The sequence below is a fragment of the Callorhinus ursinus genome, unplaced genomic scaffold (assembly GCF_003265705.2).
Source record: "Callorhinus ursinus isolate GAN/ISIS: 27379988/994484 unplaced genomic scaffold, GSC_fseal_2.0 scaffold12, whole genome shotgun sequence".
Taxonomy (NCBI): Eukaryota; Metazoa; Chordata; class Mammalia; order Carnivora; family Otariidae; genus Callorhinus; species Callorhinus ursinus.
The window spans coordinates 78,010,772-78,023,739 of record NW_027397074.1 but is presented as its reverse complement, the minus strand read 5'-3'; the positions used below and the strand labels follow the sequence as shown (position 1 = coordinate 78,023,739).

Here is a 12,968-nt window from a genome sequence, read left to right as displayed (position 1 = left end):
AAAAATTAGTTGATGTTTTTTCATGTGGTGACTTGCTTATCTTTTTAAAGGCTAGAACCAGGGACCTACTATGTTTTTCCAGTTTTGTGTGAGATTTGTAAAATTCCTGGAGGTGGACTTGCTAAGTCAAATGATAGGAATGTTTTCAGACCTATGATTCCTATTGAAGTAAGTTTTTGAGACTTTACATGTCCAGAAAGATTTTCATTTACTCTTACACTTGATTGGTAGTTTGCCTGTATGTAAAATTCCAGAGTCAGAATCATTTATTTTTTATTTTAAAAATTTTTTTAATTTTTTATTGTTATGTTAATCACCATACATTACATCATTAGTTTCTGATGTCTTGTTCCATGATTCATTGTTTGTGCATACCACCCAGTGCTCCATGCAGAACGTGCCCTCTTTAATACCCATCAGCAACCTAACCCATCCTCCCACCCTCTCCCCTCTAGAACCCTCAGTTTGTTTTTCAGAGTCCATCCGTCTCTCATGGTTCATCTCCCCCTCTGATTTCCCCCCCTCCATTCTTCCCCTCCTGCTATCTTCTTCTTTTATTTTTTCTTAACATATACTGCATTATTTGTTTCAGAGGTACAGATCTGTAATTCAACAGTTTTGCACAATTCACAAAGCTCACCATAGCACATACCCTCCCCAATGTCTATCACCCAGCCACCCCATCCCTCCCACCCCCCCCACTCCAGCAACCCTCACTTTGTTTCCTGAGATTAAGAATTCCTCATATCAGTGAAGTCATATGATACATGTCTTTCTCTGATTGACTTATTTCGCTCAGCATAACACCCTCCAGTTCTAGCCACATCGTTGCAAATGGCAAGATCTCATTCCTTTTGATGGCTGCATAATATTCCTGTGTGTGTGTGTGTGTGTGTGTGTGTGTGTGTGTGTGTGTGTACACACACACACACACACCACATCTTCTTTATCCATTCATCTGTCGAACATCTTGGCTCTTTCCACAGTTTGGCTATTGTGGACATTGCTGCTATAAACATCGGGGTGCACATACCCCTTCTAATCCCTACATTTGTATCTTTGCGGTAAATACGCGGTAGTGCAATTGCTGGATCGTATGGTAGCTCTATTTTCAACTTTTTGAGGAACCTCCATACTGTTTTCCAGAGTGGCTGTACCAGCTTGCATTCCCACCAACAGTGTAGGAGGGTTCCCCTTTCTCCGCATCCCCACCAACATCTGTCGTTTCCTGACTTGTTAATTTTAGCCTTTCTGACTAGTGTGAGTTGGTATCTCATTGAGGTTTTGATTTGGATTTCCCTGATGCTGAGCAATGTTGAGCACTTTTTCATGTGTCTGTTGGCCATTTGGATGTCTTCTTTGGAAAAATGTCTGTTCATGTCTTCTGCCATTTCTTGATTGGATTATTTGTTCTTTGGGTGTTGAGTTTGATAAGTTCTTTATAGATTTTGGATACTAGCCCTTTATCTGATATGTCATTTGCAAATATCTTCTCCCATTCTGTCGGTTGTCCTTTGGTTTTGTGGACTGTTTCTTTTGCTGTGCAAAAGCTTTTTATCTTGATGAAGTCCCAGTAGTTCATTTTTGCTGTTGCTTCCCTTGCCTTTGGCAATGTTTCTAGGAAGAAGTTGCTGCAGCTGACGTCGAAGAGGTTGCTGCCTGTGTTCTCCTTTAGGATTTTGATGGACTCCTGTCTCACATTTAGGTCTTTCAACCATTTGGAGTCTATTTTTGTGTGTGGTGTAAGGAAGTGGTCCAGTTTCATTCTTCATGTGGTTGTCCAATATCAACACCATTTGTTGAAGAGACTTTTTTCCATTGACATTCTTTCGTGCTTTGTCAAAGATTAGTTGACCATAGAGTTGAGGGTCCATTTCTGGGCTCTCTATTCTGTTCCATTGATCTATGTGTCTGTTTTTGTGCCAGTACCGTACTGTCTTGATGAGGACAGCTTTGTAATAGAGCTGGAAGTCCGGAATTGTGATGCCGCCAGCTTTGCTTTTCTTTTTCAACATTCCTCTGGCTATTCAAGGTCTTTTCTGGTTCCATACAAATTTTAGGATGATTTGTTCCATTTTTTTGAAAAAAGTTGATGGTATTTTGATGGGGATTGCATTGAATGTGTAGATTGCTCTAGGTAGCATTGACATCTTCACAATGTTTGTTCTTCCAATCCATGAGCATGGAACGTTTTTCCATTCCTTTGTGTCTTCCTCAATTTCTCTCATGAGTATTTTATAGTTTTCTGAGTACAGATCCTTTGCCTCTTTGGTTAGATTTATTCCTAGGTATCTTATGGTTTGGGGTGCAGTTGTAAATGGGATCAACTCTTTAATTTCTCTTTCTTCTGTCTTGTTGTTGGCGTATAGGAATGCCACTGATTTCTGTGCATTGATTTTATATCCTGCCACTTTACCGAATTCCTGTATGAGTTCTAGCAGTTTGGGTCTGGAGTCTTTGGGTTTTCCACATAAAGTATATCATCTGCAAACAGTGACAGTTTGACTTCTTCTTTGCCAATTTGGATGCCTTTGATTTCTTTTTGTTGTCTGATTGCTGTGGCTAGGACTTCTAATACTATGTTGAATAGCAGTGTTGATAGTGGACATCCCTGCTGCATTCCTGACCTTAGGGGGAAAGCTCTCTGTTTTTCCCCATTGAGAATGATATTCGCTGTAGGTTTTTCATAGATGGCTTTTATGATATTGAGGTATGTACCCTCTATCCCTATACTCTGAAGAGTTTTGATCAAGAAAGGATGCTGTACTTTGTCAAATGCTTTTTCTGCATCTATTGAGAGATTCATATGATTCTTATTCTTTCTTTTGTTAATGTATTGTATCACGTTGATTGATTCGTGGATGTTGAACCAACCTTGCAGCCCAGGGACAAATCCCACTTGGTCGTGGTGAATAATCCTTTTAATGTACTGTTGGATCCTATTGGCTAGTATTTTGGTGAGAATTTTTGCATCCATGTTCATCAAGGATATTGGTCTGTAATTCTCGCTTTTGATGGGGTCTTTGTCTGGTTTTGGGATCAAGGTAATGCTGGCCTCATAAAATGAGTTTGGGAGTTTTCCTTCCATTTCTATATTTTGGAACAGTTTCAGGAGAATAGGTATTAATTCTTCATTAAATGTTTGGTAGAATTCCCCTGGGAAGCCATCTGGCCCTGGGCTTTTGTTTGTTGGGAGATTTTTGATGACTGCTTCAATTTCCTTAGTGGTTATAGGTCTGTTCAGGTTTTCTATTTCTTCCTGGTTCAGTTTTGGTAGTTGATACATCTCTAGGAATGCACCCATTTCTTCCAGGTTATCTAATTTGCTGGCATAGAGTTGCTCATAATATGTTCTTATAATTGTTTGTATTTCTTTGGTGTTGGTTGTGATCTCTCCTCTTTCATTCATGATTTTGTTGATTTGGGTCATTTCTTTTTTCTCTTTGATCAGTCTGGCCAGGGGTTTATCAATCTTGTTAATTCTTTCAAAGAACCAGCTCCTAGTTTCGTCGATCTATTCTACTGTTCTTTTGGTTTCTAGTTCATTGATTTCTGCTCTGATCTTTATTATTTCTCTTCTCCTGCTCGGTTTAGGCTTTATTTGCTATTTTTTCTCTAGCTCCTTTAGGTGTAGGTTAGGTTGTATATTTGAGACCTTTCTTGTTTCTTGAGAAAGGCTTGTATTGCTATATACTTTCCTCTTAGGACTGCCTTTGCTGCATCCCAAAGATTTTGAATAGTTGTGTTTTCATTTTCATTGGTTTCCATGAGTTTTTTTAATTCTTCTTTAATTTCCTGGTTGACCCATTCATTCTTTAGTAGGATGCTCTTTAGCCTCCATGTATTTGAGTTCTTCCCGACTTTCCTCTTGTGATTGAGTTCTAGTTTCAAAGCATTGTGGTCTGAAAATTTGCAGGGAATGATCCCAATCTTTTTGTACCGGTTGAGACCTGGTTTGTGACCTAGGATGTGATCTATTCTGGAGAGTGTTCCATGGGCACTAGAGAAGAATGTGTATTCCGTTGCTTTGGGATGGAATGTTCTGAATATGTCTGTAAAGTCTATTTTGGTCAAGTGTGTCATTTAAAGTCTTTATTTCCTTGATCTTTTGCCTAGATGATTTGTCCATTTCAGTGAGGGAGGTGTTACAGTCCCCCACTATTTTTGCATTGTTGTCAATGTGTTTCTTTGCTTTTGTTATTAATTGCCTCATATAATTGGCTGCTCCCATGTTAGGGGCATAGATATTTACAATTGTTAGAGCTTCTTGTTGGATAGACCCTTAAGTAGGATATAGTCTCCTTCCTTATCTCTTATTACAGTCTTTGGTTTAAAATCTAATTTGTCTGATATAAGGATTGCCACCTCAGCTTTCTTTTGGTGTCCATTAGCATGGTAAATGGTTTTCTACCCCTTCAGTTTCAATGTGGGGGTGTCTTTGGGTCTAAAATGAGTCTCTTGCAGACAGCATATCAATGGGTCTTGTTTTTTAATCCAATCTGAAAGTCTGTGTCTTTTGATTGGGGCGTTGAGCCCATTTACATTCAGGGTAACTATTGAAAGATATGAATTTAGTGCCATTGTATTGACTGTAAGGTGACTGTTAACTGTATATTGTCTGTGTTCCTTTCTGGTCTGTGTTGCTTTTAGGCTCTCTCTTTGCTTAGAGGACCCCTTTCAATATTTCTTGTAGGGCTGGTTTGGTGTTCACAGATTCCTTTAGTTTTTGTTTGTCCTGGAAGCTTTTTATCTCTTCTTCTATTTTCAATGACAGCCTAGTTGGTTATAGTATTCTTGGCTGCATGTTTTTCTCATTTAGTGCTCCGAATATATCATGCCAGTCCTTTCTGGCCTGCCAGGTCTCTGTGGATAGGTCTGTTGCCAGTCTAATGTTTCTACCATTGTAGGTTACATATCTCTTCTCCCGAGCTGCTTTCAGGATTTTCTCTTTGTCTCTGAGACTCGTAAGTTTTACTATTAGATGTCAGGGTGTTGACCTATTTTTATTGATTGAGAGGGGTTCTCTGTGCCTCCTGGATTTTGATGCCTCTTTTCTTCCCCAAATTAGGGAAGTTCTCTGCTATAATTTGCTCCAGTATTACTTCTGCCCCCATCTCTCTTTCTTCTTCTTCTGGGATCCCAATTATTCTAATGTCATTTTGTCTTATGGTATCGGTTATCTCTTGAATTCTGCCCTCGTGATCCAATAGTTGTTTATCTCTCTTTCTCTCAGCTGTTTTATTTTCCATCATTTGGTCTTCTATATCGCTGATTCTCTCTTCTGCTTTATTTATCCTAGCAGTTAGTGCCCCCATTTTTGATTGCACCTCATTAATAGCCTTTTTGAGTTCGACTTGGTTAGTTTTTAGTTCTTTATTTCTCCAGAAAGGGTTTCTGTAATAACTTCCATGCTTTTTTCAAGCCCAGCTAGTATCTTTAAAATCATGATTCTGAACTCTAGGTCTGACATCGTACTAATGTCCTTAATGAGTAGGTCCCTGGCAGTTGGTACTACCTCCTGTTCTTTTTGTTGAGGTTATTTTTTCCATCTTGTCATTTTGTCCCCAAGAGAATAGATGAATGAGAGAACAAAATGCTAACAGGGTAACAAAGTCCCCAGAAAATATACTCTAAACAAATCAGAAAAGACCTGAAGCTGGGGGAAAAGAAAGGGAAAGAAAGAAAATAGAAAAGAAGAAAAAAAAAGAAAAAGATAAAAAGAAACAAAAACAGAACCAACAAAAAAAGAATATGATCAAATATGATCAGGCTGGTGCATAGATCAGTGCCACACACTAGATCTTGGGTACATTTTGGTCTGTTTGAAGAAAGTTCCTCCCAAAATTTAAAGAAAAAAAAAGTTATATATGTACAAAAATAAGAGTTGATATGATGAAGGGATGGAATATGACTGTAAAGATGAAAATTATAAAAAATTTTATAAAAGGAATTGATAAGAAGTTGTTTGAAAAAAGAAAAGAGAATTCAAAAAAAAAAAAGAATGTGATTAGGCAGAGACTAGAACAAAGCCATACACTAGAGATTTAGGGTATATTTTGATCTGTTAGAAGAAACTGTATCTCAAAATTTTAAAGAGAGAACAACTTATATATATATGCCAAAAATAAGAGTAACTGCTATGAAGGGATAAAATATGACTCTAAAAATGAAAAATAAAAACTTTTTAAAAAGGGATTGATAACTTTTTTTCTCGGCGCTGCCTGTGGAGGTGGCCGCCATCTGTTACTGGGCATCATGGCTGCCCTCAGACCTCAGGTGAAGCCCAAGATCGTTAAAAAGAGGACCAAGAAGTTCATCTGGCACCAGTCAGACCGCTATGTCAAAATTAAGCGCAACTGGCGGAAACCCAGAGGCATTGACAATAGGGTGCGCAGAAGATTCAAGGGCCAGATCTTGATGCCCAACATTGGTTACGGGAGCAACAAGAAAACAAAGCACATGTTGCCCAGTGGCTTCCGGAAGTTGCTAGTCCACAACGTTAAGGAGCTTGAAGTGCTGCTGATGTGCAACAAATCTTACTGTGCAGAGATTGCTCACAATGTCTCCTCCAAGAACCGCAAAGCTATTGTGGAAAGAGCAGCCCAGCTGGCAATCAGAGTCACCAATCCCAACGCCAGGCTGCACAGCAAAGAAAATGAATAGACAGCTTGTTGTGCACATCATATTTGTGTTAATAAAACCATAAAACCTAAAAAAAAAAAAAAAGAGATAAGATGTTGGTTGAAAAAGGGAAAAAGAAAAATTTTTAAAAAGGCAGTTAAAAATTAACTTTGAAAGACTAAAGAATCATGGTAAAAAAGCCATGGATTCTATGTGCAGTATTCCCCTAGCGCTGGAGTTCTGCCGTTCTCATTGATCAGTATACTTGGTCTTGGCTGGCGATTCTTGCTGATCTTCTGGGGGAGGGGCCTGTTGCGTTGTTTCCTAAATGTCTTTGCCGGAGGCGGAACTGCCCCGCCGTTGCTGGGTCTGGGCTAAGTAATCTGCTCAGAGCTTTAGTTCCCTGCAAATTTTTGGTACAGCTTTGGAGGACGAGAGTGAAAATGGTGGCCTCCCAATCTCCACCCCCGAGGAGAAGAGAACTCGGGGCCCCACTCCTCAGTGAGCCCCCAGAGAAAAGCAGTCAATCACTCCCGTCTCCCTGGTCTCCGGCCACACTCCTTGCTCACCTGGCCTGTGACCGAGCGTTTCTATCTCTGGCACCCAACTTGGTGTGGAGTCTCCAAACCTGGCAGATCCCTGCGGTGCGCTCCCACGCCTCTCCTCCCAGGGGAGGAAAGGGAGTCTTTCCGGATCTGCCGCTTGTTGGGTCCCTGCTGGAGGAGCAGTGGCCTGACTGTGTCACCGATCACAGTTTATGGCAACCCCAAGCTGGGAGCCCACCCCTCGGCTCCGTCTCTACAGCCCGCTTCCCCGCTCCAATACCTGGGAGCTCTGCCGCACTCAGGCACCCCCGGTCTTTCTTTGACCCCAAGGGTCCTGAGACCACACTGTCCCGCGAGGGTTCCACCCCTTGCTTAGCCACTGGAGCGACATCTCTCAGCGGAGCCAACTTCTGAAAGTTCCGATTTTGTGCTCTGTGGCGCTATCACTTGTTCAGAAGCGGCCGACAGAGGCCCCCTCCCCCGCCGTCTATCCTCCCAAATAACGCCTCCAATTCACTTCTGTGCAAGTCCTACCTTCCAGAAAGTAGTCACTTTTCTGTTCAGAGAGTTGCTGGTATTCTTTTCTTCTATCTCCTGTTGAGTTCGTAGGTGTTCAGAATGGTTTGATCCCTATCCAGCTGAATTCCTGAGACCAGACGAAATCCAGGTCTCCTACTTCTCCACCATCTTGCTCCAGAGCCTATTTTTAAAATTTTTTACTGACATATAGTTGACACACAGTGTTACATTAGTTTCAGGTGTACAACATAGTGATTCAACAACTCTGTTACGCTTGCTCACCACAGGTGTAGCTACCATCTGTCAACATACAATGCGTTCCAGTACCATTGACTGTATGCTCTATGCTGTACCTTTTATCCCCATGACTTATTCCATAACTGGAAGCCCATACCTCCTACTTCTCTTTACCAGTTTTGCCCACCACCCACCTCCACTCTTCTGACAACCATCAGTTCTCTGTATTTATGGGTCTGTTTCTGCTTTTTCGTTTGTTCATTTGTTTAGTTTTTAGATTCTACATATAAGTGTAATCATGGTATTTGTTTTTCTCTGACTTATTTCACTTAGCATAACACCCTCTAGGTATTTAGAACTCTTGTTAAATGAATTTTGAACCTCCCAGATATGCTCTTAACATATCAACTTTTTACTTGTATCATCCATCTCAGTTTTTTGTTTTGTTTTGCTCTATTTCTCTGGAATTTTCTTTACCTTTAGTTTTTCTTTATATTACAGATTGCTACCATGGTCTTTACCAATGCTCATTCTGTTATTTACCCTTTCTAAAATGTTTTCTGATAACAGTATTTCCACTTTCTCCTTGCCTAGTCATTCTGTTTGTTCATGGTGATCTTTCTCTTTCCTTCTGTTGGATTTTCCTGGTGTCTTGTGATTCTTTTCTCTCTCTCTCTAAAAAGACAGAGACTGACTTTATTAATTCATTAATTAATTAATTTATTTAAAGTAGGCTTCATGCCCAACATGGGGCTTGAACTCAGGACCCAGAGATCAAGAGTCACATGCTCTGCTGACTGAACCAGCCAGGTGCCCTTCTTTTTTTTTATTGAGATATAATGGACATATTATATTGGTTTTAAGTATACAATATGATTTGCTATTTGTATAGAGAAATCATCACACAGTAAGTCTAGTTAATGTCTGTCACCATACATGGTCACAGTTTTTTTTCTTGTGATGAGAACTCTTAAGATTTAATCTCTTAGAAATTTTCAAATATATAATACAATATTAACTGTAGTCACCATGCTGTTCATATCTTGTGGTTCTTGACTGTCTATGCACATTCATGAATAAAGGACTAAGTTGATTAGAGTAGAGAGTTTTGCAGTTATATAGGTCTAGGCTTTTCTAGATGGGAAGTCTGACTGTGAGTTCTCTTTAAGTTTTGTGTATTCATTGGTTGGTTTTTTTCTAGAGCACAGGGATTGGAGTTGGCAGGTTTAGGGCTACCCCCTAATTATAAATGTAAGGACAGCTTTTAGCATGGAAGGAGCTAACCAACTCACCACCTCAATTTCCTTCTTCATTCTCTCCTTCCTTCCTTTTTCAAGCATACAAGAAATGTATAGAGTATAATAATGTTGATTATGCACGTACCTATAACCCAATTTTGTTCAATTAAGTCTTTCATCCTATTACAGACACAGATAAAGCACCTTATAGACCATCAGAGGTAATCAGAGCTTATCCTTTGATCCTATTCCCTGCCCTCTTCATCTTCAGAGGTACCCATTATCCTGAATTTAGTGTTTATCATACCCATGGATGCTTCTAAATTTTTTTTAAATTTTTTTAATTTATGGGCCCAGCACGCTTCCACTGCGCAACTCTGCTCTAAAATTTTTTTAATTTAAATTCAGTTTAGTTAAGGGGCGCCTGGGTGGTTCAGTTGGTTGAGCATCCCACTCTTGATTTTAGCTCGGGTCATGATCTTGGGGTTGTGGGATCAGGCCCCACATCTGGCTCTTTGCTCAGCACAGTATCTGTCCCTCTCCCTGCTCCACCTCCCCATCCCACACCACCTCCCCTCACACTCACTCTCTCTCGAATAAATAAATAAAGCCTTTAAGTAAATAAATAAATTCATTCAATTTAGTTAACAAATAGTGTATTATTAGTTTCGGAGTAGAATTTAGTGATTCATCAGTTGCATATAATAGCCAGTGCTCATCACATCACCTTCCTTAATGCCCATCAACCCAATTACCCCATTTCCCACCCACCTCCCCTCACTTCTAAATTTTTGCCATGAGTATATATCCATAAACAATATTAATTGCATATTTTAAAGCTGTATATATCTTGGAACCTGATTTTTTTCATTCAGTGTTGTGTTTTTGAGATGTATCCATGTTGATATGTTTAGCTCTAGTTCCTCATTTTGATTTATATATAGTATTCCATTTTACATTTTTTTTTTTGCTCATTTTTCTCTTAGGGAGTATTTTAGTTCTAGTATTTTGCTGTTATAAACGTTACTGCAATGAATACTTCTTGTACATTTGTTAATATTATAATAGATGATAGCATAATGCCTATCTTCAGCTTAATGGGATATTTCCAGTTTACTCTCATGCATTTATATTATATCCACATATAGAATAGAAAAGCACCTATTGCTGTATATGGTTAGACCTAAATTTTTTGCCAGTCTCATGGGTGTGAAATGATTTCTTATTTTAATTTGCGTTTCTTTGATTACTAATAAGGTCATTTATTTTTTTAAAAGATTTTATTTATTTGAGAGAGAGAGCATGAGCAGGAGGAAAAGCAGAGGGAGAGGGAGAAGCAGACTCCCCACTGAGCAGGGAGGCTGACGTGGGGCAGTCGCTTAACCGACTGAGGCACCCAGGGCCCCAGTGAGGTCATTTATTTTATCATATGTCTGTTGGATAGTCTAAATTCTCTTTAGTTCAACTACCTATTCACAAATCCTTTGCCCATTTTTCTTTTGGATTATTTGACATTTTCCATAAGGATAGCCAGTAACCCCAGCATTATTTATTATATGGTCCATGATACATGGATAGTCTTACTGTATATATGGTACAGTCTTACTCTCATTATTTAAAATAGCTAAAAGGCTATCACTTTACAGTGCTTTCATAAGAATTTTAGAATCAGTTTGCCAAATTCCATGAGGGAAAAAAAATCTCAGGATTTTGTTTATTGTCTTGCACTGAATTAATTTGAGGAAATTTGAGATTATTATGATATTGAGTCTTCACACTAAAGAGCATTTATGTTAGTCTCTGTCACATGAAGGTTTGGGGCATGTACATACACACATGCATCACATGGCATAAATGTGAAGTAAGATTTAGTGGGAAACAGTAAGTTGCAGAGCACCACACTCCCCTGAGCTCTATTATCTTCACATAGATGTGTACTGAGAGTAGACATAACTAGAATATGCCAGTAATTGGAACTTTGAGATTGATGAAATGGCCTTATTAGAATGGGGAGCTCTTTGTCTCTTTCATCAGTCTTTCCTTGCATTGAGTAAACTCACACCTGCTGAGTCAGCTTGAGAGGATGAAATTAACCTGCGGAGTCTTCTGAGTTTCTCTTCTCAATCTTCTTTTACGCATTTGCATATTATTTTCCTGTTCCCTCCACAAAGGTCTTGCAAATCTTTTATTACATTTATTCCTAGGGGCTCCAGGCTGGCTCAGTGGTGGAGCATGTGACTCTTGATCTTGGGGTTGTGAGTTTGAGCCCCACATTGGGTGTAGAGATTACTTAAAAATAAATAATCTTTAAAAAAAAAAAAAGGATTAGGGGTGCCTCGGTGGCTCAGTCAGTTAAGTGGTTGCCTTCAGCTCAGGTCATGATCCCAGGGTGCTGGGATCAAGTCCCGTATCGGTCACCTTGCTCAGCAGGGAGCCTGCTTCTCCCCTGCCAGCCGTTCCCCCTGCTTGTGCTTGCTCTCTCTCTCTCTCACTTTCTCTGTGTCAAATAAATAAAATCTTAAAGGATTTATCCCTAGATTCTTTATGGTTTTTGTTGTTATTGTGAAGGGCATCTTTTAATTTGTTTGTTTAGATAAATAATTTATTTAAATTTATAAATAAATATTTATTTATTTACTTTAAAGAGGGAGGTGGGGAAAGGGAGAGGAAGAATGAGACTCTTAAGCAGGCTCCACGCTTAGCGCAGAGCCCAACGCGGAGTTAGATCTCACAACCCTGAGATCATGACCTGGGCTGAAGTCAGGAGTCAGATACTTAACCAGCTCAGCCACCCAGGCACCCCAAAGGGCATCTTTTTTTAATTGGGTCTGGCTGATGCATTGGAATACTATATAACGTTTGTATCCTTGATCTTATATACAGCCATCCTGCTAAACTAACTCTTATATTAGTCTTTATAGATACTAGTTATTAGCCCTAATGGTTTCCAGGTTCTCTTTAGTTTTTCTATTATAGCATGTTTCCTACAAATAAATTTTTATCTCTACTGTTGCAATTTTTGTGTCCTTTTTCATATCTTCTTTCCACACTATTAACTATAACTTTCTCTATATAATATAGTGATAACAGGTACCTTTGTCTTATGCCTGACCTTTTACTGTGATATTTTGCTGCAGGTTTCTTTCTTTTTTTTTTTAATTAACATATAATGTGTTATTTGTTTCAGGGGTACAGGTCTGTGATTCATCAGTCTTACACAGTTCACAGCGCTCACCATTGAACTTACCCTCCCCAATATCCATCACTCAGCCACCCCATCCCTCCCACCCGCTCTGCTCCAGCAACCCTGTTTTGTTTCCTGAGATTAAGAGTCTCTTATGGTGGGGCGCCTGGGTGGCTCAGTCGTTAAGCATCTGCCTTTGGCTTAGGTCATGATCCCAGGGTCCTGGGATCAAGCCCCACATCGGGCTCCCTGCTCCGTGGGAGGCCTGCCTCTCCCTCTCCCACTCGCCCTGCTTGTGTTCCCTCTCTTGCTATCTCTCTCTCTGTCAAATAAATAAATAAAATCTTTAAAAACAAAAAAAAGAGTCTCTTACGGTTTGTCTCCCTCTCTGGTTTCATCTTGTTTCATTTTTTCCTCCCTTCCCCTAGGATCCTCTGTCTTCTTTCTCAAATTCCTCATATCAGTGAGATCATACGATACTTGTCTTTCTCTGATTGACTTATTTCGCTTAGCATAATACCCTCTAGTTCCATCCACATTGTTGTGAATGGCAAGGTTTCATTTTTTTTGATGGTTGCATAATATTCCATTGTATATATATACCACATCTTATTTATCCATTCA

The 12,968-nt window shown here is 39.5% G+C and overlaps 2 protein-coding genes across 10 annotated transcripts in view; both read left to right on the top strand.

Moving 5' to 3' along the window:
- BRAF (B-Raf proto-oncogene, serine/threonine kinase) overlaps window positions 1–12,968 on the top strand; it is a 180,814-nt gene that overhangs the window by 66,304 nt on the left and 101,542 nt on the right. The gene's annotated exons all lie outside the window — the stretch shown is intronic.
- On the top strand, window positions 6,210–6,719 carry LOC112810857 (large ribosomal subunit protein eL32-like). Its single transcript, XM_073898623.1, has one exon. The coding sequence runs from the start codon at window positions 6,256–6,258 to the stop codon at window positions 6,661–6,663; it is 408 nt and encodes a 135-aa protein (XP_073754724.1). The 5' UTR covers window positions 6,210–6,255; the 3' UTR covers window positions 6,664–6,719.

Excerpts from the sequence above, each read along its gene's own strand:
- LOC112810857 (XM_073898623.1), top strand. The coding sequence starts at position 6,256 with ATGGCTGCCCTCAGACCTCAGGTGAAGCCCAAGATCGTTAAAAAGAGG.